We start from the raw sequence: 24,286 nt of genomic DNA on the forward strand, positions 1-24,286 counted from the left end.
TACACGGTGGTTACAATTCACATCTTTTGGGCTGACAGTCGTAAATTGTATTTTATTTTTCTTCTTTTATTAATAATTTAATGACCCAAAAAAATAATGAAGTTAAATTCATTGCAGAAATTACAAAGAAAAACATTTTGTCGAAAATACTTAATTCCTGAACATAAAAGCAAACATATAAGCATTTCCCTTTTGGAATGGAAGGTTTGGAACGCTCCATTTCGATTTGGAAATTAAATAAGACAAAGTGGTACGTGAATTGTTTGGAATAAATCTTTTTACTTTTTTATTTGTAGTTGTCTCATCTATGGGTCCATGTCAAATGTAAATCTATGGTCATGTCTCATATTTGCTTTTTTTTTTTTTTTTTTAACACAAATTAAGAGATGAACAAAAACTTACATTATATCATAAATCAATATTGCAGATCACAGTCACAGAAAACGCTATAGAGCAGTTTGACATTCAACGGAACTGTTTAGAGATGACGAACACATTAGTTTCTTTGTACATTAGCACCCGATCAAACAGTTTAATGATTATCTGATGTTGAATCCTATTGCAATGTTCCCATGCTGACATAATCAATAAACCTTTATCAATGCAAAAGTATAAACGTATGACTCAAAACTGTACAGTGTTCCCCCACGTATTTGTCTATTTGCAGATTAATTATTTGTATTTTTTTTTTGTCTAAAAGAAAAGTGCTTTGCCGCCATTGTGTGCCATCTATAGTCATTATGAACCTTTGGGGGGTGGGGGGGCAAAGGTTACAAGGGGGAACACTGTACTGAAAAAAAAAATACTGCAGCATGTGATCTTATTTTGCGGTTGGTAGCACAAAATTAGCACTGACTGACACATTCAAATTGAATATTTCAAGTAGCGTCACAAACACCCCGCCTAAAATGACAACACAAAGCAGCTTCTTGGTTTTGGACTTTTTTTTTTTTTTTTTTTTACATGAATGGTTAGAAATTATTCAAATTAAAGCGGTGACAATTTTTTTTACATGGAATAATGAAAAAACAATTTAAAAAACCTTGGCAATATAACGCCTCGGATACATGCATTCGGTTGGGGCTTATTTGTGCTAAAAAAAATTTTTTAAATGTGTTGAATTTACTCCGTTTTATTTGGTCAATTGGTTTCACAAAATAAAATCATCAGGGGCCAGATAATTGCTTTTAAGTGGGCTTTACAGCTACTTAATTCCATCAAGATACACACGCTTTAAAAAAAAATATATATATATTTGAGCATGTTCAGGCCCCCCAAAAAACGAATCATTACAATTTCCTCATTCCGCTAATGAGACCATTTCATAGAAGTAATATGGATAAAAAAAAAATATGCAAACTCTTACTCTTGTTAATACATTCGTCATAGTGTGTGTGGACAATGGTTAAACACCAAAAAAAATGTACTTCATATATTTGCAATCTTGATAAATCTTCACAGTCTTTCGAAAGATCCCCAAAACCATGTCATTGCATCTCCGTGAGGAATTTGTAATAACTCTTGATAATTCCACTTTATTCGAATTCCATACAGAAAGTGCGCTTAGTTCAAATGTAGCTTATTCGTGGGAGGCTCTTTTTGAAAGAATATCTCAAACATTCATCCGACTGGGCCAAAGTGCTCATGTCATAAGTGTGAGAATGTGACATGGCGATAAATGGCCCAAAGAGCTTCGTGATCGATACTTTGTGCATGAGAACGCGCAAACGTTTCACTTCAGCCGTTGAGTCACGTTGGCCAAGGCCACGGCAAACGCCTGCACCGCCGAGAAGGGATACTGGAAATCCAGGATGTAGGCGTTCCCGTCAATGCGTCCGAACTGCATCACCTAAATTAATTTTTTTATTTTAAGAACAAGAATTATCAGGATGGAAATAAATAAGCAAATGACACCACCTGTAAACGTTTACAACTTTCAAAATAAATCGGGTCAAGCATGTGGCTCTTCTGTGAAATCTTCCACAAATATACTTTTCAAAACAGCTGACCTAGTTGGCAGCACAATGATTTAGTGGTTAGCGGACTCCCACAAAGTCTGGAGATCCAAGTTTGAATCTCCATTCTCCTTGTACTCCTGCTTTCCTCAAATCGCCAAAATTTGCATGTGAGGTTCGTTGAAGACTCTTCACACTCAGATTCATACCTCTGGTAGAATTCGAGTCTTCAGTTAACCTCACATGGACGTTTGGAATATGGAAGGAAAGCGGAATACCCTCGTACCCGGTCAAGGGAGAATAAAACCTGGATCTCTGGACCATGAGGCGGAGGTGTAAAAAAAATATTCTAGCCGCTATGACTTGCATCCATCCATGAAATTACCTGTCGGCCATCCAGCTCAATCTGAAAGTTTTTAGCCGATTCCTGCGTGACCCGTCCTCCAAAGTCCAGCTGGTAGACCTGCGTGGCTTCGTTCCACAGAGGCTGCTTGTTGGCCATCACATAGACGAATCCCTGACTGCCCAAACTGCGGTCCTCACGTTCATTGGCCTTGCGGCACTTGATCTCCTCCAGCTCATTGGCCATGCGAAGGCTACGCTTGTTCTTCCAGCTCTTCTTGCCGCTCTGGTTCTGGTTCATCAGTTCGTCACCGCTAATAAAAAGCTCCGGCTCACTCTCCGAGCTGTCCTGGAATTCGTTGGCAGCACGGCTCATCTTCTTGGTTCTGTTGAGTTGCTCTCGGGGTCCCTTGGGCTTCTTCTTTTCTCTGCCGCCCAGGCGTGGGCTGGCGATCAGAGAGTTGAAATCCGACAGCGTGCGGCCATCCTTTCGAGTCACCGAGGACATGTTGGCCTCCTCGGCTCGGCTGTCCAGTCTCTTGCGGCTTTTTTTGTTGAACCGATCCGACTCCTGCGTCACAGGGCTTTCGTTGAGAGATGATGGCTCAGGAAAGCTGGTGCCAGACTCTGCCAGATCCTCTGTGGCGCATTTAGAGGCCGGTAGCTCCGAGGGTGGTGGTGGAGGAGGCAGAGGGGGTGGCGGAGGTGGTGCCGTTGGAGGGGGTGGCGAAAGAATGGGCTTCTCTAATATCTGATGAGTTTTGGTTGGAAGAGGTGGTGCGGGAGGGTCCTGCATGGGTGGCGGACAGGGGTATGGGTTCCAGGGATGCAGGTTGACAGCGTGCAGTTGAAGCCCAGCGCAGGAGCTGGCCCCGGGGTACATGGGGGGCAGGGTGCAGCAGGCCAAGTTTGCCAGACTTGTGGCGTACCCTGTTGATAAAACCAAATTGGAGTCCTGCTGAGCAAACGGAACAGGAAGAACCACGTCGCTTGGAGCGCATTGCGGTGGGGGGTTCTGTAAGGTGTGCATGGGCGGTCTACTATGGCCCACAGCAGGAGGGAAGGGAGAGAGTGATATCTGGTAGCCTGATGGCAGCGTGAGGGTGCTCGTGCCGGGATTGGACGGTGTCTTAGCTGTAAGGACGAACGGTAGCCGCGTCACATCCAAGTGCTGGGCCTGGCCGAGGATGAGAGGCGGGGGTTTGTGAGGGGGCGGCGGGGGAGCCAGGATTGTTTGCTCTGGGGCAAGCCAGAATTCTTCCGCGCCAGAGGCGTCCCACTGGTAAGGCGGAGGACGTTTTGCTGTGAGGCCGACGTCACCGAGGGTCATCTGCCGGACGGATTTGTCCAGGTGACAGTGTTGGCTCAGTGTCTCATCCTCTGTGAAAGCGGAATTGACGTACACGGTTCTGTCCCGGCTGGTGTCCATGGAACCAAGGAGACTATAGGATGACTGGGAGGCACTTTTCGAGTGCACAATGATTGTGCTATGGTGTGCTCCTTTGCCTGGGGGGAAGTCTTGCCTGACCACTGTGCCACCCGCAATCCCGCTACTGGATGTCCCACCGCCGCTAACGCTAACACTGGTGCTACTGCTGTTGCTGCTGCACTGCGTGCACGTGTACAATGCTGTGGGCAACCTCTGTTGGTAGCTCAAACCCAACGCGCTATTCATCTTGGCCTTGGTGGGAAGCGTCCTGGAGCTGTCCATCATGGCAGGAACTTTGAGTGTCATATCGCGGCGGTCGCGGCGCAGAGTGGCATGAATCAGACTGTTTTCCAATCTCTGTGGTGGAGGCGCAAGGGTAGCTGGGAGTTGATTGGCCGGATCAGGATAAGGGGGAGGGTCGCCGCTCGGTATAGAGTACCGTGGGACTGACAGACGGCTGAGTGTTGCCGAGCTGTAGGGAAGGTTAATTTTTTTATTCTCCGAGGAGGTTACCTTCAACGTGGCCGAGCCGTGGGCAGTGTATGCATTTTGGTTGCGGATGAGGCGCCTTCGGGGCCGGCAGACTTCCTCCACATTACCGCTGCTGTCGAACGTCGTGATCCTTTCATACCCTAGAGGCGTCGGGTACTGTAGGGTCACGGGCTGAAGCAAAAAGTCGTCTTTCTTCAGGCACGCGTCCGGAGCCAGGATGCTGGGGCTGTCGCAGTTTGTGACCAGTGTTTGGGCTGTCGCTTCCGCTGTGGCCGCCGCAGATGCCACCGTACCCGGGTACGGAGGAGGAGGATTCACCCTCCTCACCTGAATCTCCACAGATCCACCATCTCTGGTACTAAAGGAAGGGGGTAAAGTCCGGGGCAGGCTTGGCTTCAGCATGTGCTCTCGATCCAGTCTGGGCTCGGTGGTGGGCGGTGGAGGAAGTGGAGGCAGGAGGTGTATCTGCTGTAGGGAAATGGTGGGGTAGCCGGTGGGTGCCGGGGGCAGCGTCATTTGCATCTTCAGCTGCTGCTGCATTTGCTGATGCTGCCTCTGCATTTGTTGGTGCTGCTGCTGGATCTGCTGGTGCTGCTGCTGGAGCTGCTGCTGTTGCTGTCTCATCTCCTGAATCTGCTGGCGGATCTGCTGCTGCTGTTGCTGCATCTGCTGCTGCTGCTGTTGCATTTGTTCGTGCTGCATCTGCATTTGTTGCTGCTGCTGCTGGATCTGTTGCTGCTGCTGAAACTGGTGGGCCCCTGCCACCGGCGGGGGGTTCTGTGGCATCTGTTGGTGCTGCTGGACCTGGTGCTGCTGCTGGTGAAGCTGCTGAAGATGATGGCGTTGCTGCTGCTGGATCTGCGGCGGTTGCTGCTGCTGCCTGGATTGCAGCGGCTGTTGCCGAGGTGGCTGCGCCCGAGGCTGGGGCGGGAGATGGTGAGGCGGTGGTGGAGGAGGGAGCGTACCGGGGAGAAGCGGACCCATCTCCAGCCTGTTGAAGATGACCTGTCCGGGGTTTGGGTATCTGGCCGGAACAGGATACGGTGCGGCAACCGGTGGGTCTTGGCTGTGGTCGGAAGCTGGGACGGAGACAGATGCGACTGCCGCTGCGGCCGCCGCCGCTGCTGCATTGGTCGTGGGGTTGGTGAGAACATCAAGCTGAATGTTCTGATTGGCCAGGAGAGACTGAACCAGGCCGATGCTCTGAGTGGGTGACATGGCCTGAGCTGGGCTGTGGATAGGAGCGATGGGAATGTTGACGGTGCAAGGCGGGTTGTCTCCCGACGATGAGCCCATCACTTCACAGGGGGAGAAGACTGTTAGCGTAAGTGACCAAATACAAGAACTTTGCTTCTCTCATGAATTTTTACGAGTTGAATCAATACTTTTTCACACAAGTATCTACTGTACTTCTACTTAAGTTCAGAGTGTGAGTTCTTTTGCCATCTCTGCTCTTAGCACATCGAAGAGATATCAGGTGTTGATACGTGATAAACCTGGCAAGTCATCCTCGTCCTCGCTAAACACGTTGGGGTTGAACACGGGCAGGCTCATGAAGTCATGCGATATCTTGCGCACCTCCGGCAGGTAAATGGTCATCTGTCGCGGTTGCAAATGAAGCAAACTTGTCTTGTAGATGACTGAAACACACAAACGCGTCAACACTTGATCACGTTGGCTAACTCGTTGATTCAGCCATATTGTGCGAAGTCGCTCGATAGCCACGCTATGCGCTAAGTCCCATTTGCTGTTTTTTTTGGGGGGGGGGATGGTCATACAACTGCCGTGTGCTCTCTACTCCGTTAACAAGTATAGCAAAGTTGAACGTCTGGGTACGAATCATAATTTGCACTTTTCCAACTGTCACTGTTGCACTTGCCTGCTCCGCTCAGTTCCTAAAAGAAGACCGACTAAAGTCCTGGTTCGATCAAAGCTTTAAGGAAAAGGTCTTTTGCAATACGTACCTGCACCGAGATTGGCGGGCAAGAACGAAGCCAGTCCCACAATTTTGAACTTGGTCCCCCAGATGTTGGATGTGACCTGAGCCAAGTAATTGTGCTGCAGGGCACAGTGTTAGAAGACAATCTTTAAAAAGAAAATTAAAAAGAAATAACAATAAATAATGCTAAATATCCTGTACAAGGAGACCTCGGTTCACGACAGTCCTGACGGTCTTTGAGGTCACAAATAGTGTGAAATGAATTGTAAAAATATATAGTCACTCTCAATTGTTTTTTTTCCTGAGACTGTTTTATAGTTCTGACCTATGGCACGTACAAATTTGGAAACAAAGACACCGGATCAAAAAACTGTGCCAAAACATCAGAGGGGGTAAGACGTGGACGGTTTCTGGCTGGTCAAGTCAATCTCAGCCATTTTACATGCTTAAGAGGAGACTTGAGCGGAAAGTACCGCCCCTAAAACAGTCCGAACACATAGTGAACCATTTCCTCGGCCGAATACTGGTATTGTGAAATCTGCCTGGCAACGCGAGCTCGGTGAATTCTGATTGGATAAAAACTCTCACTTAAAAATACAAGACTAGGATACAATATGGCATCAATGTGAAGAATATGATTGTGATCTCTTGGTTTTGTTTGGCCAGCAGTGAAGGCCTTGCAGGCCTTGCCCGCCCACCACTGCCTCATAGTGTGTCGCATGTAGCTTCCATACGCCTACAATGGGTGTTGTATGTAGCCTAGTCACTCTCAGACTCAAACCCAATAGAGCATGCATTTTTACCTGTTAAAAAAGACTGATGGGAAAAATAAATCCCCTCAGATACTTTTCTCTATAATTTTGGTTTCCTAAAAATGTGTTGTTTCTTAATAGAGTCGTGCCTATTCAGGACAGAACTCAGTCATGAACTGAAGCCCCCGCCGCCCCCCAAAAATAACGATTTGCCGTGGTGTGCAATGTGCGGCCAGTTAGCGTGTGTGGTACCTCGGTGAGTCCGTCCATGGAAAACTCCCGGCGCGTCAGGCTGGGGGATCGAACCGGAGGCTTCCTGGATGGTAACCGTGGTGACCGCTGGCCCTCGTGGTGGGCGCGGGACAGTTTAGGAGATTTGCGTGTTTCCAAGTTCATTCTAAAGAGCAAAAATTATGCCACTTTGCCATCAAAACTTGTTACTCGCTCTGGGGTTTGCGACGTTGGTGAAGAGCAAGGATTTGCAACTCTTGAAAGAAAATAATAACACTTGAGTATTAAGCCAGATTCATAATAAATGGCTTAGAAATGAGATGATTTGAGGTAGGAAATAACACAAATATACGCAGATAAGTGTGATTTTCAGGTGATTTTTTTTTTTTTTTGGCGCCGTCAACGTTCTCTTTTCTGCTGTTAGTTTAACACAAGGATTTGTTCATTTTGTGCCTTTCGCGTTGCTGCAAGTCCGGTCCTCGTCGGCTACTATCCCGCATGTTTTAGATGTGTCCCTCCTCCAACACGCCTAACTCAAAATGATCAGCTCATCAGAAAGCTCAGCAGAAGCCTGATGACGATCCTGATTAGGCCTGCACGACATGCCGTATGAACATCGCGATTGCGATGTGCGCATGCGCAATAGTCACATCGTAGGACGTGCGATGTTCCTTTTTTTGGGGGCGGGGGGGACACAGAAACTTTTGTTTTGTTTCATAAAAGTAGCACGCTACACGATGCTCTACGAAAATTTTTCTAGTTTCAATATCGCAATGTACATCGCCGCCTCCCCAAAAATCGCAATGTCAGTTTTTTCCAATATCGTGCAGCCCCAATCCTGATCATTTGAATCAAGTCAGTTTTCCTATAAATGTTAGCATTGTCAAACTAGCGGAGCTTACATAAGGTCGAATTGCTGTTTGTCTATTTATTTTTATTTTTTTATAAGAGTAATGTTGCAAGCTGAGTTTGAAATGGCATTCTGATCATTGTTTGAGGTTTCTTTATGGTTCAAACTATTAACATAGGCCATTGTAAATAATTTGGGGGCGGGGTTACAGCGCATGAATGTGTGCTTGGTCGTTAGGCTCACCTGTTTCCCCGCGAGAACTTGGGCGACTTCTTGCCAACCCATTCGTCGCTCAGCTCCACGTCGCTGGAGTCGGAGCAGTTGCAGCTGTCGGCGTACGAGATCATTGGGTTGACGCACACCTCCTCTAAAGGGGGAACACCAGAACACGGGTGAGGTGAGGGTGAGGTGGAGGGGGGGCTAAGGCAGCGCAAGGTCAGTGACAAGAACTGTGAAGAGAAGAACGTGCTTAGCCTTTCAAACGCTGAGCCACACCATTTTTTATTCTTTCGCTTTGGTTGCGCCGAGCTGACAATTCAAAGTGTTCACTCGGCCTTGCTTTGGCATGCTGTACGGTTGCCGGGCAACCAGGCGCGACCGCGTCACATTCCTTATTATTTGTACTTGGCACGAAGTGAGATTTAATCTGAATATTATATTATATATATGTTATTTTATATTATATTCTATGTTCTCGCTCTCTCATTTTTTAACTTATTAATTGCAAAAAAAAACTGTAATTATTGCGATTAATCGCATTTTCTCTATGACTATTTTTTGTGAAGTATTTACTCAAATAATATATTGTAATTACTATAAAATAACCCAATATGAAGTGTATTTTAAATCAAAAACTGTTCTAATAGTTTTCTTTGATCCTTGAATACGATCTAAATGGAGACATCTTTACAGGTATTTTTCTTCGAAACAATTCTCAAAACTGGAGCGCATTTAGTTGTAAGCGGCACACTCCAGCAGTGTGGCTTTGCAAGGCCCAGCAGTAACTTACGCAGGGTGTTTGGTTTTGAGACGATGCGCTAAAAATGGGCAGCTAATATGGTACAATGAATTTGGCTTTGCAAGATATGCAATTGCATTGCATTTTTGAAATCAATAAAACTGAGTTTAAATATTTAATCGTGGGAATTTTAAAAAAATTAATCTTAAGTAAATATTTTAATTTTGACAGCCCTAATATATATATATTTATTAATAATAATAATAAATTTAAAATAATAAAGTTATTAATTGCCCTGCGTGTTAAATCATAAATGAACTGGGTAATCGGTTTTTTTTGGGGGGGGGGACAGCTAAGTTAATTTCCCTTACCACACCCAAGTCTGATTCGCTCCAGGCCTGTTCAATCAAGAAATCACTTCAACAGTCGTCAGTTTGACAAAATGTAGTCGTCCAAAAGATCTCAAAAAGTTGCGACCAAATGTCACGATTCAAGGAAATTCAAGAACAGGGGGAAATCCGAAAAGGGGTGACAAAGCCATTTTCGAAAGCTTTAGTGCTCTCGCACGCCAAAGTGAGAAATATTCTCCTCAAACGGAAAAAAAAAAAACAGTGGTGAACCTTCCCAGGTGTTGCCGGCACAACACAAAACCCCTTTTTTTTTTTTTTTATTTGGACATAGCTTATTTTTTTTATGTACCATCATAATACCAATTTTTGTATTTATTTATTTTAAAAAAATCAAAAAGGTTTGTCTGGTGGATTATTCATTTGTCCTCACTTTTTGGGTTGCATGAATAACCCATAAAGTTGGGTCTGTCCCTTTTTGACCCAATTTGGGTTATTTTATTTTTGACCCAACTTCTTTTAGTGTGAAGCATGTTATGTTAAAAACAAGCCAAATATGACCCTTCACTACTTGGGTCAATATGATCCAATTTTGGGGGATTTCTTGTACAAAACAAACAAAAAAAAAGTCTGGTCAAATTGGCCCAAGTCGCAGTCTGTCCGTTTTTGACCCATAATTGGGTTATTTTTTTATTTTTTTTACCCAAATGGTTTTCAAGTGTCGGAAGTGTGTGTCATGTTACATCTGCACATCGTGCTATGATTATTTCATTCTTCTAAACCAGGCGTGGGCAAACTATGGCCCAGGGGCCACAGGCGGCCCGTTTAAATGTTTTAATCCGGCCCGCCGAACTTGAAAAAATTTAAATGAATAAACCTTGTTAATGTTTTATTTTCGAAATACTGTGGTTTTTCAAAGACATATATTGTTGCCATGCTTTTGTTCACCTTCATTTCAAATTAAATTATTTTATTTTCTCCGATGAGGTGAGGTTACCAAAACACTCCATCCATCTGCTCCTGGTCTGGCCCCTCTGCCAAATTTTAGAACCCATTGTGGCCCGCCAATCCAAAAGTTTGCCCACCCCTGTTCTAAACAAATCCAACACAAGTAGTGAATTTGAAATCATTTCAACTTCTGAAAAAGCAAAGATAGTCACTCCAATGTGCTTTTAGTGACGTGCACCCAACTCACCCGCTTTGCTGTCAGTTTTGGGATCCATGATGACAAACTCGGGCCTCAATTTGCTGATGCGCCGGCCTTTCAGGATGGGCACCAGCCCTCCCAGATACTCCAGGTAGAGCGTGTAGCACGGGCCGCCCGCCTCAGGGGTGTCCTCCGCCCGCTTCATGGTGCAGTGCAGCCGCTCGTTGCCCGTCGTGGGGTAGCTGACAAAATCTCGGATGTTGTTGGGGTCCGGAATCGGGGGCTACGGCAAAAAACACGACATGAGCCGCCAATCAAGAAATCAGGATCATATTCTTCACATATGTCATATTATATCCTAGTGTTTTATTTTTAGTTCGTTTTTATCCAATCAGAATTCAGCGAGGTCGTGTTGCCAGGCAGATTTCATGATTCCGGCCAGTAGCATGCACTATTCGTCCGAGTCCTTCAGATGAAATCGTGCAGGCGTCTGTTCTGTGTCTCAAGGGGGCTTTTACAGTTGACAGACAGTTGCGATAGCCAATCAGATCGCGAGTTGATGACAGTAAGGCCTTCTTGCTGGCCTTACATGGAAGGTGATGAACGCGTCTTGTGATTGGATACTCACTCGTGAGGGGGCAGCGCTATGCGGAATCAACACAACAGAAAGTCGTAACGGGTGACCGTTTGAAAATCTAAAATATAATCTGGATTTTTTATTAAACCACAATGGCCGAAGGAGGGAAAAGTGTGGATTTAATTGCAGATACACTTGCGAGGCCATTTTCAAGAAGGACCTTTCGAGAGAAGCGAGCTCGTCCAACACTCACTCAGTAGTGCATGAGTGTCTTTCTGTATATTATTTCTCATAAATGATGGTAATAAAAGGGCAGTTTATTCAAATCGGACTAAGTAGGACTTCACTGTAAAATGCACGGCCCGCCGCTGTGAGCCACATACATGGCCAAAGTGCAATGTCCTCATTGTGCGGTTGTCAGGCACAGGTACCTTGATGGTGGGGATGAAGGCGGTGGTGACGTAAGAGCAGAGCAGCGAGGGCATGTTGAGCTTGCCCACGTCCTTCTCCTCCCGTAAGGCGCTGGCGATGCCTTGTTGGCACAGCAGCTGTAGGCTGGCCACGCGGTGCTCCACGCGCACCACGTACAGGGCGGGACCGCATGCCAGAAACAGGCGCGAGTCCCGGTGGCCCCAGCAGATGGTGGTGATGGGCCTCTGAAACCAAAGAAGCATTTCAGATCACTGCCAATATCCCCTCATGTCACTTATAGAGTTGAGAGAGGGGGAGGGGAGAGAGAGAGAGAGATAGCTCGAGTCATCTTTTACGATATCGTGCGTGGGCGTGCTTAAAAAGACACATCCAGCCTCATTAAAGTGGTCATGTTATAACTTGCGTCTGTTCAGCACTGTGTTTGAAACCAAAATGTGCCAACCAGTCACTGAATTCTAAACAAATCATGTTAGCCAGTTGAAATCTATCACAAAAATAATTTGCAGTCATAGTTTGAATAAACTGGAAGTCCTACAATTTCCTTTGCGTTCAGCTACAGTTCCGCTCCCGACCAGTAGGTGCTGCTGTTTTGATTAGCCCCACTTTTTAGTGTCGGCGTACAAATCATGTCGTCCGAAAAAAAAGAAACTAGCTAGCTAAAAGGAAGTACTTTCCCAACTTTGGTACCTGCGCAGGCGTTTCCAAAGTGTAGATGTGCTCCCCTTGCACGTTGTAGAACTTAACCAGAGCGTTCCGGGTGGCGCCGGCTTCGGACGGTTGCCCGTGTCTCTCCATCCCGGCCACCGCCAGGAGGTCGCCCTGGGAGCACCACTGCGCCTCCACGTCTAGAAACGACGGAAGAAACAAACTCTTGCAACCAGTCCTATGTGAAATATTGAGTGAAAGTTATCACAGTGCTTCCTTTTTTCCACATTTTATGTTCCAGCCTTACTACAAAATTGATTCAAAATACATTTTTCCTACACGATCACGATTAAACGAATAAAATATGGTGAGATGAACAATGTGGGGGGGAAATGTCTTTCTGCATTCAAAGGAATGAAAGTGCAAAGGAAATTGCGATTGACGACCAAAGACTTCGAAGAGACATTTTCAAAAAAGGAGTGGCAAAGAAGAAAACGTTTAAATTGTTCACATTACATTTATACGAGTTAATCAAACAGAATGTAAGGGATGATTTAATGCTTCAATTCAATTCGTCGTGCTGTTCCCACGTTGGCCACCAGGTGGCAGTACAACACAAATTAAGACAATCAGCACACATGCGTCAAACTGCTGCTTATTGGGAAGTGAGTTGAGGGGGAGTAAAAAAAAAAAAAGAAACGGGCCAAACAACAGCTTGTATTTCAAAGGTCCCACTATATTTTGGAATAAGGTCGGAAAGACACAAGTTGTGGAAAAAGTGAGTTCGCCTCAAATGCTTTGATTCCGTCGAGCTCCAATGTGGTCGCACCTTTCAAACCAGAACGAATGACGGCGGGGGACAGGTCGTCGTAGTTGCTCATCAAGCTGATTTCTCCCGATAAGAAGGTGACCGTCAACAAAGGTTTGACTCGCCGCACTAAACACAACATCAAGCCACACTCAACGTTAATCATTCCGCTAGCAAAACGCGACCGCTGCATGATTACAAATACAATCGCTTTACATAAATACAACTTAGAATGAAGCCACATGCTGCTTCACTAAGTCGACCGACGTCAAGCGCTAAGGGTGGGTTACCTAAAGGCAGGAAGTTGTCGTCGGAATCGGTATCGCTCTCGGTGCTGTCCTCCACCAGGAAGTCGGGGCAGTTCCAGGACATGCCCACGATGCCGTCGGATTCGTGCAGAAGCACGTGCGCCAGCATGCGGCCGTGGCAGTCCATCACGATCACCTGGCCGTCGGCCGTTCCGAACAACACCTGAAACGCGTCTCCGAGGTTGGCAATAGAATATATAATAATTGTTTGATGCAAAAATGTCTGCCATGAAACGTGAGGCAGGTCAAGTTGCCGAGTACAGTGAACCCTCGCTACTTCGCGCTTCACGTTTCGCGGCTTCAGTGCTTCGCGGGTCTAAAAAATATTCGGGGGCATTGTAGTTTCGCCGAGCGGCACGAGGGGCCGCTGGAGCGGTTAGATGGCCGAAGAGGAGAGTGGAAGAAGAAGAGAGTATACGAAGAAGAGCAAGTTCCCCCAGACACGATTGGTGGCGACGTTTCGCGCGGTTCGGACCGTACCAGAGCTCCGGCCGGCGCGCGTGGCAGTTAAGCTGTAGAGGAGCACCTTCCCCGGGCACGGGCGGTGTCAAGCGGCCCCTAAGTTTAACCGAATGGAAGCTCCGCAGGAGGAGGGCGGGCGTGTGTCACAGTAAGCCGAAGAGGAGCACCTTCCCCGGGCACGGGCGGGGCGCGAGGCTGTCAGTTATGAATGAATAAATAAATAAATGAAGAATGCCACCTTTCATTTCACTGTCATGATCCGTGCCTGTCATGCCGCGTGTGTTTTTGTTTTTTCAGCTGTGTGGGTGTTCCTCCAGTGATCGTCTCGCGCCATGCCGTCAGCTGCTGCGAGACGCGCTGATTACACTGACTATATTGTGATTATAATAAATATTTTTGTATCACCACCTTTTTTCCCGTGTCTGCGTTTGGAGAGTCCTGCTCAATCCTCCAGCTCTGCTGGAGGGTCATAACATTCACAGGGCATACCGGACGGCGTACCAGCAGGTAAAAGTCGAAGTAATTAAATAAATACAAAAAGAAGTAATTGAATAAATACGAAAATAATGGCTGGGGAATAAAAAAATAAGTTTTAATAATAATTTTTTTTTTTTGTTATAACATGAATTTCACTCTCTCTCTCTCTACCCATATATATATATATATATATATATATATATATATATATATTTTCGTCCGAAATATATATATATATATATATATATATAATTATTATTATTTTTTTTTTAAGCACTTTTGAAGGTTCGCCGCTACTTCGCGGATTTTCAGTTTTCGCGGGTGGTCTCGGTCCCCATTAACCGCGATAACCGAGGGTTCACGGTATTCGATAGGCTAATTTGAAATAATTTTCAATCAATTTGTTAGCGACGACCTTCGTTATCAATAACATTCATTTACGTGAAGACGCTGATCGTGTTAATTATTTCTCACAATAATTACAAAACCAATAGTATCTAAAACTGTCTATAAAAATAAATACAAATATGCACATTATTTCTATAAATCGCTACCATTCTTTGCACGCACTTTTAATCGATGACTTGTATCACATTTCTAGAAAATCGCAATGTCCCATCACTGGTGAGTTATTTTTAGAAGCGCCCGCAGGCTATTGGTGGTTCTTTGGAGCTACCTGGTGCCCACGGACACCACGTTGGTGAACTTATATATTCAATCAGAGTTCACCCCTCTCACACATAATATATGAGAGCGTTGGAGTAGTACTGTGTGCCTGTGAGAGCATTTCTGTCATATGTGTGGTTTCGGTAGTAGTGTGAGAGGGCATTTTCTGAAGTGGTCTGTGTGAGCGCATTTTGGTAAAATGTGAGAGGGCTTCCAGAAGTAGTGTGAGAGTGTTTCAATAGTAGTGTTTATGTGTGAGAGCATTTTGAGTCGGATGCATGTGAGCGTTTCATTAATAGTGTCAGCTTGACAGCATTTCAGTCGCAGCATGTATGTGTGAGAGCGTTTTAGATGTGTGTGTGAAAAAGCATTTCAGTGTGTGTTTGCCGGAGAGAGAGCTCTTCAATTTTTGTGAGATACTCGCAAAAGTGCACGTGGGACTATTCCAGTCGTTTAGTGAGAGCGCAGTAGAAGTCGTATGTGGGAGAGCATTTCAGTCACGTTTGCGTTGTGTGTACCTGCTGGTCGTCGGGCGTCCAGATGCCACACGTGATCTTGCTCTCCAGGTTGATCTCCGAGGACCAGTGCCGCTGGCCGCTGACCGAGCCCACCAGCACGAAACCGTCGCGATAGGCGATGAGAGCCTGAGTGCCGTCGTGGGACCACGTGAAGTCGCTCACCTGCGGCACACGTCGCAACGGTCGCGAGTGACGTTGCAATGTGAGACAAAAAGTTGACGCTTGGTTCGAAGCGGAATTGACGTTTTGTCAACATTGATGAGGTCAGTCACGGAACAAAATGGTTTTGTCGAATTTGACTTTTGATGGATGTAGTGGAAGTGGAATATTCAACCAAAAAGATTTTGTCAATATTGTTGATGAGGGTGGAAAAATATTAAAAGTGTAAGTGGAATATCGGATAGAAAAGTTGACACACTCTGACCTCTAGTCAACTTTTCTGTTGAAAGTGGACCAGACTAGAAACTTTCCTCATAGCGGTGGAACTTTTGTGTCTGGACCCAAAAGGGGTTGTGTAGGAATCTATATATTTTTTTTGGTATTTGCATTGAAATTTGAATATCGCACCAAAGAATTGACACGTGGTTATGTAGGAATTGACTTTAGTCAACATTCATGGTGGAAGTGGACCAGACTACAAAATTGCCCCATAGCGGTAGAACTTTTGTTTGGAGCAAAAAGTTCAGAAAGGGGTTGGGTAGGAATTGATTTATTTTTATTTATTTTATTTTTTTTGCATTGAAATTAGAGTATCTCACCAAAGAGTTGACACATGGTTATGTAGGAATTGACTTTAGTCAACATTCATGGTGAAAGTGGACCAGAGTAGAAAGTTGGCCCGTAGTGGTGGAACTTTGGTTTGGAGCAAAAAGTTCAGAAAGGGTTGGGCAGGAATTGATTTTTTTTTTTTCAATATTTGCATTGAAATTAGAGTACCGTACCAACGAATTGACTCATGGTTACACAGAAATTGACTATAGTCAACATTCATGGTGGAAGTGGACCAGATGAGAAAGCTGACCCATGGCGGTGGAACTTTTGCTTGAAAAAAGGATTGCGTAGGAACTGATCTTTTGTGTCATTTGCATTGAAATTAGAGTACCGCACCAAACGAGTTGCACGTGCTTACGTAGGAATTGATTTTAGTCAACATTCATGGTGGGAAGTGTCGGCCTGAAGCAAAAATATTGACCTTGTGTCAACAGACTAGAAAGTTGCACGCATTCTCGCTCTCTGGTTCAAGTTGACGCCACGCTCAACGGCAAAAAGACTTACTTGGGCTCCTCTGTCGTTGACCAGCTCCACTGACCATCTTCCCTCGTATTGAATCCACACGAAAATTCCTCCTTCCATGTCACACGTGGCCAACTTCTGGAACGGTTCGTTCCAGCGCACCAGCACAACCTGCGACACAAATGTCGCACACGTCGACTTTTTGCTTGTGAGCTACATGCTATTTAGGTTAGCATCTGCTTGCTCCAATCAGTGGATGAGATGATGTCATTTCCCGGTCCCGGGTTTGGTACCCTTTTCCCGTTCTATGGTTATTGACACGCGTTTCGTCGGTGGCATGACTGGAACCTTTTTGTTCATTTCCTGCGCTATGGTTAGCGTCACACTTTTTCATCATTTGGTACCGCACGAGCTCGCTGAATTCTGATTGGATAAAAACTCCCACCTAAAAATTCGACACTCGGGTATAATATGACATCAATGTGACGAATCTGATCATGATTTCTTGATTCTGTTAGGCCAGCAGAGAAGCTTTTGCAGGCCTTGACCGCCCACCACTGCTGGTTGTTCATTTGGTCGCCTTCTGTTCCTGTTCTATGGTTATCACACTTTTCCATCACTTTTATGGTTATTTTCATTTTCTTTTTCATTCGGTACTAATCTTTTGCATTCATGTTCTATGGTGAGCATCAATTTTGTTCTTTTTGCTGCCGTTTTGTTGCTATGGTACCCACTTGTTCAGTTTTTTGAATTTTTTTTAGCCTTCCTGTTCATTTATAATTTTTGTGTTCCATTTGGTACTCTTTTGCTCATTTGGTGCCCCCTCTTTGGTTTCGTCCATTTGATTTCATTCGCTACCCTTACGTTCTATGTCCTAGTCTATGGTTATCGTCGCACTTTGCCTGTTTTCCATCGCTCGTTCGCTGCGATGCCTTTTTATTCATTTCTTATGATTGTCATGTCACACTCGTCATCGTCGCTGGCGCTAGCCTATTTGGTGCCCTTGTCAAATGGAACACGTCATTCGGTAGCGTTTGGCATTCATGGTAAGGCGTCGAGCGGCCGTCCTTTGTACCTCGCTGTTGTGTCCCCTGAGATTGAAGTTGATCCTCTGCGGCGTGCTCCTGTCCCGACGGCAGTGGCTGGAGGTGAAGGTGACGCCCACCACGCCGCGGCCGTTGCCCGTGGCCAGCCATCCCTCCTCGTAGTAGCGCCGGCGGCACACGGGCTTGTCCTTCTCGCTCTTGGGCACGCGGCCCTTCCACGACAGGCACAGGATGTTGGAGTCGCTGCACAGGATGGGACCGTGTTCCACGGCCGCCAACATCCCTACTGAGTGGCCGGGCTGCACGGAGACACGTCGCCCGAATGCGGGTTAAGGCCAGCCTCACTGGACACTTCATTAGGTACACGCTACAATTGGCTCCAAAATTGAGCGTCCCAGGTAGGGAGTCGAGTTTAGGGTGTGAAATTGGGGTTTGAAGTTACGGTATGCCACTCAAAATAGGGGGTCGGGGTTTCAAACAGTGGTTAGAATTTCAATTTGAGGGGGAAGCCTTGGTCAGGGTTTCAAGTTTGTTTCAAACTGGTGTTAGGGTTTCAAATCACGGCTTCAAGCAATGGGTCGGGTTTGAAGACAATGTCTGTGATGTCAAACTCGGATTAGGTTTTCAAAGGAGGCTTTCGTACAGTGGTTCTGGTTTGGATTTAGTCTTTGAAGCCAAATTTGGGGTTTCTAGACAAGGGTTAAGATTTCAATTGAGCTTTGAAGTCCAGGGTAGGGTTTCAAATGAGGATTTCAAATAAAGCTTAGTTTCAAATGAGGGTGTTAAACAAGGGCCACGGATTCAAATCCTAATTTGAAACCCGATGCGGATTTTAGTTGTTTTCTTTTGGGGGGGGGCTTCAATTTGCCCGACTATGCGGCGACGATGCTCGCAGAATAAGGTGCCAATCACGTACCTCATCGCTTGTGGACATGTTGAGTCAAAAAGCCTCCGCGGAAGGCGTCCATGTTTCCATTCAGATGAAAAGCCCTCGAGGTGGACGCTGACGGGCGATCTGCTGCCTTTCGCGCTTTCTTTCCACTCTTAACTTGGTCACTCACGGGGCTTGGTGACCATTCAGCTCCGAGTTTGACGCCACTGGCCCATCCCCGATCTCGCTCCTGTTGCAATGGATACTTATTTTCAGATCAAGGGGGTTCAAACAAAACCCCAAAAAAAATCAATCCGGCCCTGAGGATAATGAATAATCATCATTCCGCATCATCAACCTTGAGTCGCATTTTTTTTTTTTTTTTTTAACAATGTCTTTATATAAATGTGTCTCTATGCAACCGCAACCCCGCATTGACAGAATTGGCCCGTCTCCATGCCGACTATTCTTTTTATTTTATTTATTTTTTTGTCTCCATGCCGACTAACAGAGCCTGTGCATCCCCATTCTGACATCGTCACACCGCTGAATGAATGCCTCACATGCAGATGATCAGTTTCTCCACCTCATACATGCAGCAACATATATCATGGGATTGCATTCATGTTTTGAGTGAGTGAGGGTGAAAAACAGCGGCATACGCTTACGCAGCAAAAAAAAAAGAAAAGACGAGCGCCTTTTAGGTTCAATAAAGGAAAAATCATTTTAAGGACAAGCTCGATGCATTCGTACGTACCGGTGGTACTGGTGATGCTGGTCCAGGTGCTGGCTGGCTGCAGCGAGCTTGTCGCTTTGCAGTCGCTGCACCCCCCGCCCCCCCCGCCCCGCCCCGCCCCCCCCGCCCCGCCCCGCCCCTTCCGTTTGCGCACTTTCGATGGGAGGGGGCGAGGGTGAGGGGTTTTGGGGTCGTTGTGCCATCAGGCAGGTTGATTCGACGCGTACAGTGCTCGCCGAATTGAAAGTCGGCCTTAGTTGAGTCTAGAGGTGTTGAGAAAATTCGGCTGGGGGGCTTGTAGGGCCGGCTTTACGTGGTTAAATCTAATTTTATCACATTTTTAATGGGAGTTCGGTTTACGGAAGGAGAAAGAGATTCTTTTTTTCCCACCAAACTAGCAACCTCTGATGGATAGAAATTTTAAAGCAAAGACAGCCAAAGTATCCCACTGGACTGGATAAGTTCACTTTTTTTTCATATAGTTTTGGACTATTTCAGTGCTGTTATCCAGAGTCTCAATTTTTTGTTGTTGATCCCGATATTGACTGACTTCACTGTCAACTTGACAAAATGGAGGAACTCAAGTTTTGTCAGTGGTGAGCGATCAAGGCCAAGGTCTCTCCGTCGCTTGCTCGCTCTTTCTCAATTATTCTTCACATTGATGTCATAATATATCCCAGTGTTGTATTTTTAGATGACTTTTTATCCAATCAGACATCAGCTAGCTCCCGTTGCCAGGCAGATTTCATGCTACCAGTAGCACGCACTATTCTTTCCGAGGCCTTCAGAAACAATCGTGCGGGCATCTGTTCTGTCAAAATCATGAGTGTGTAAGTGTGTCTGTATATCGTTTCTCCAGCTGCAGTGCCATAAATATTGGTGTTATGAGGGGGATTTATTCTTGTCGGACTAAGTACGGCTTCACAAGAGGCCTCGGTATGAATGCACTTATCTATCCAGTGTATATTAAACTTAAAAATATGCTTGTGAAATGGTGAAAACTATGCCGGTCATGAATTTGTATTTTTATTTTTTTTTTGTAGGACGGTCCAAATCAAACATAAAGAGGTTAGCGGGTACTAATAAGAATACTCGTCCCCTTCTCTGTGGAACATTTATTAAAGATAACTTGTTGGTGTTAGATCAGCTTTGAATACATTTAAAAAAAAACAACAACAAATTCATCATTTGTTAACAGACAGGATTTTCTTTGCCCCGTTCAAAACCGATCAGCAAAATCCAGTATTTGCGTGCATGAAACGTGGCGGCAAATTTCTTTATTCTGATTGTTGTCTCCGCGGCCACTATTGAGAGGCGAAAACTTAATTTTCCATTAGATGTTAGCATGAAGCTAGCGAAAGCTGTTCTAAAGTCTCTTGAAAAACATTTTGTTCCGTTTAAGTCAGGTCTCCGGTATCTCGCAAAACCACGGTGTTGAGAAGCAAATTCCGGATTTGACCTCTTATGGTCTTGGTAGAATCTGCAAAGTCTGCTTGGCTGTGGCTGGCATCAAGTGCAGGACTCTTGGAACGCGTGGATGATGCTATTGTAGGCGGGCGGCGGCGTCTGCGAGGGCAGGAAACCCTTGAGTCCGTTCCCGCCCAGCCAGAAGGAGTGGCGCTTGTTGGGAACCAGGGCCGCCGAATCGGCCGAGTCCTCGGGCGGGCTCACTCGGGTGTCCTCTCCCATCTCCAGGCTGCCTTTCCTGGGCAGGGGTCGAAACGTGGACGTCTCCGGTCCGGGTTTGCTCCCCAGAGGTCCCACCGGCTCCAGCGAGGGCTGGCGGTAGACGCTGAGGAAAGTGCTCCGGTAGAGGCCCAGCTGGCCGTCCGGCGGGATTTGGGAGCGCAAAGATTTGCCGCGTTTCTTGCGCGAGCGTCGGGTGATGCGGGCGGTGGCTCGGCGGCGGGACGCCCACGTCAGCAGGACGTAGACCAGGGCGCCCAGAAGCAGGCCCACCAACACCGACAAGCAGAAGGCCAGGATCATGTCGCCTGGATAGAACACAATGAGGGGGAATTGATCCAAAATCGGAATAGACGCCGATTTAAAAAAAAAATAATAATAATAATAATAATGCCGAATTCATTCAACTACTTTTGTCTGCAGTCACATGATGAAGAAATGCAAAGAGAAGCAATTCCACTGGTAGACCAACGTCCCAATGTTTAGGAATCTGACACAATCGGTTGACTTGGTCAAAAATACAAATTAAAACAGGAAAATTGCTCAAAGCTTTTTTTTGGGGGGGGGATTTGTAAATGTCATAAACAGCCCACCCACCTTTCAATGCTTGTGGCTCAGTTGCTATAGTTAGCACGTTACGTAAAATCTTCAATCACCTCCACTGCTGTGTGGGTTGGACATGGGCATTGCTCAGTTTTTTTTTTGTCTTTTTTTTTTCGCAAGCCATCTGAGCTGCATTTTAGCTGTCAGGCATTTGAGCATTTATGAAATAGTTGAAGAGGATCCACAACTTTCAGAGGAACAAAAGTCCAAATTAGAGCATGATTTCAAACTGTCCTTTTGTCATTATTTTAATTTCAAAGTATAGGCAGTATTTTAATTCTTCCAATCAGCAGGTCACTCGAAATGAAACAGGATTGCTCACACAAAGCTGAAAAAAGATTTTTTTAATGTTTTTTTTTTCTTTTTTATGTTCCTCTTCTTATCCATTCTTTTTGAAAATGTATTTATTTTTGTGACTAAAATTAGCCAATTTGTCCCATATAACAGAATAGATAGAAATGTGGGGGAAAAAATCTAAAATGTAAGGAAAATTTGACAAAACTGGAGATTTTTTTTTTATTAAATTATTGCAAGAAATGTATTTATTCAAAAAAATGTCCATTGTTTTTCCAAAAGTATTTTTGCTCGCGTTTTCGTGGGCACAGTTCGACTAGTTAATCAGTCTACGATTATATCTATTTTTTAAATGCTGTTAAAAAATAGGTTAGGACTGCTAGCTTGTGCTTGCTTTAATTTTTTTTTTCATTTTTGCGTTACACTGAAAAAAATTGTTTGTTTTTTTTTTATTTGGTTCGACGACGTAACAAAATGAAATGGAGTCAATTGAATAATAAATGTCGAATCATTAAAAAAACATTTAAATTTAACATAAGAGTGGGGCAAAAGGGACAAAGATGTTTTCTTCTAATATATTAAGGTGAAAAAAAACTTTTTTGGGGGGGTGGGGATTGAAACCCTGTGAAGATGTTTGGTGTACCAAACAGAAGACTTTAAAAAAAATATATTTCTATACGACTAGAATAGGTGCTAAAAGAAGACCGAGACGTTCTCACCCGTATTAAAAGATTGGAGTATTTCCAGGAAGGGATGCGTTTCGTTGTGTGCCATCTTTCCAGTGGTTTTGCTTTGCTTTCCAACACGTTCAAGAGCAACTTGTGCTTCTTGCACAAATGCGTCCAGTCGCTCTGGAGGAAACTTTGCAGTCACGCTTCCTTCCTCCCTTTTAAAAATGAGCACATCTTATCGACGTTGCGTTGTTTCCCTTCGGCATCACTTCCTCTGGATCGATACCCGTCTCGATCCAACGATGGCCACCCACTCCACCGGGACTTGTTTGATAGATCTCATGCTTTCCTAGCTAACAGTCCCCGTCTATAAAATAAATGTCCTGAAGAGAAAATGATTGCAGGCGCTTTGTAAATGGAAGCCGGTGACTCTGCTGGCTCTCATGCAAGCGCTCCGTCTCGCTGGGGATTTCCTTCCATTGTTGCTTTGTTTTCCACTTCACTGCGGCTCCAATCAACGCACAAAATATTTGGAGAACGCTCTGTCTGTCCTGCTATGTTGCTTTTCACTTCCTCTCATGATGGAGAATTCAATCTTTTTCTGGAGGGCATGTCCACCCATCCAGTGTGCAATTAGACAAGCCGGTAAATCTGTTTGCGAAAAATTCCAAAATATGACAAGCTGAATCTTCATCATCCTCGAAAATCTCACGGGTCACACATGCATTCGTTAAAAATCTGACATGGACATGGTCCTTTTTATTTCGGTATGTCACTAGTTTTCACTTCAATGTTTACATAATTTAACATTCATTTTAACATATATATAATGTAGTGCTGGCAAGTGATTCATTTTTGATAACAAATTAATCACAAAAAAATCCATGATTAATTGCGATTAATCACACTTTTCAGCGACAATTTTTTGCAAAGCTTGTAACAGATAAACTTGAATTACTTGAATAATCTTGGAATTAGTGCAAAATCCCCAAATATGAAATCGATTTCATCCAAAGACTGTTCTAATAGCTTTCTTGGATTCTTGAATACAATCTAAATCACAGGTGTCAAACTCAAGGCCTGGGGGCCAGATCTGGCCCGCAACCACATTTTATGTGGCCCGCAAAGGCCAAATCATGTGCGCCAACTTCCTGTTTCTAGCACATTTTCTTCACTTTTAACAACATTGAGATCTGAGATATTGACATTTATTGGTTACCAATCCTCCCCTTTTTAAATACAATATTTGAACAAACAATTACTTATTGGCTTCTAATTTAAAAAAATGGCTTTCCATGAATTTTTTGTGTGTATGTGATCACATAAGGTGATCGTATGGGTTCACAGTCCTAACGGCCCTCTGAGGGAAACCATAACTATGATGTGACCCGTTCACAAAAATGAGTTTGACACCCCTGATCTCAATGGAGACATCTTTACAAGCATTTTTCTTCAAAACTGCCCACAAGCGCCGCACTCCAGCAGTGTTGGTTTGCAAGGCCCAGTGGGAACTTCAACACAGTCAAGACAGATAATATGGCACAATATTTACAAAGTATGCAAATTATTTTTGAAGTAAATCAAACTGAGTTAACTGAGTTAAAATATTTAACTGAGTTAAAAAAATGTTGGAATAATCACCTGAGTTAAATGCTTTAATTTTCACAGCCCTAATTTAATTATTTTGTTATTTTGACGTCACGATAAATATGATAAACGTAAAGGTGCCAAAATTAAATACCCTATGAAATGGTCATTGATTAATTAACCGTTTCATTCATTCAACATGGAATTAAATAAATCAAATGAAT

General features: G+C 44.8%; 2 protein-coding genes across 2 annotated transcripts; both read right to left on the bottom strand.

Annotated features, from left to right (window-relative positions):
• Positions 1 to 290: 290 nt before the first annotated feature.
• On the bottom strand, positions 291 to 19,341 carry tulp4b (TUB like protein 4b). The gene is made up of 16 exons (XM_088310154.1): positions 19,243 to 19,341; positions 18,531 to 18,735; positions 17,644 to 17,913; positions 16,611 to 16,739; positions 15,336 to 15,497; positions 13,195 to 13,375; positions 12,926 to 13,033; positions 12,139 to 12,296; positions 11,451 to 11,675; positions 10,491 to 10,725; positions 8,234 to 8,357; positions 7,162 to 7,306; positions 6,183 to 6,276; positions 5,715 to 5,858; positions 2,341 to 5,516; positions 291 to 1,849 (listed from the first exon to the last, which is right to left on the bottom strand). Exons 2-16 carry the CDS (start codon positions 18,546 to 18,548, stop codon positions 1,733 to 1,735), a joined length of 5,286 nt encoding a protein of 1,761 aa, XP_088166280.1. The 5' UTR covers positions 18,549 to 18,735; positions 19,243 to 19,341; the 3' UTR covers positions 291 to 1,732.
• Positions 19,342 to 20,373: 1,032 nt separating this feature from the next.
• myct1b (myc target 1b) lies at positions 20,374 to 23,010 on the bottom strand. The gene is made up of 2 exons (XM_088306769.1): positions 22,524 to 23,010; positions 20,374 to 21,215 (listed from the first exon to the last, which is right to left on the bottom strand). The coding sequence occupies exons 1-2, from the start codon at positions 22,576 to 22,578 to the stop codon at positions 20,731 to 20,733; spliced, it is 540 nt and encodes a 179-aa protein (XP_088162895.1). The 5' UTR covers positions 22,579 to 23,010; the 3' UTR covers positions 20,374 to 20,730.
• Between the last annotated feature and the right edge of the window lie 1,276 nt (positions 23,011 to 24,286).

Source organism: Idiotropiscis lumnitzeri, chromosome 1, assembly GCF_059441095.1.
Source record: "Idiotropiscis lumnitzeri isolate Australia: NSW breed Sydney's pygmy pipehorse chromosome 1, RoL_Ilum_1.0, whole genome shotgun sequence".
Lineage (NCBI taxonomy): Eukaryota > Metazoa > Chordata > Actinopteri > Syngnathiformes > Syngnathidae > Idiotropiscis > Idiotropiscis lumnitzeri.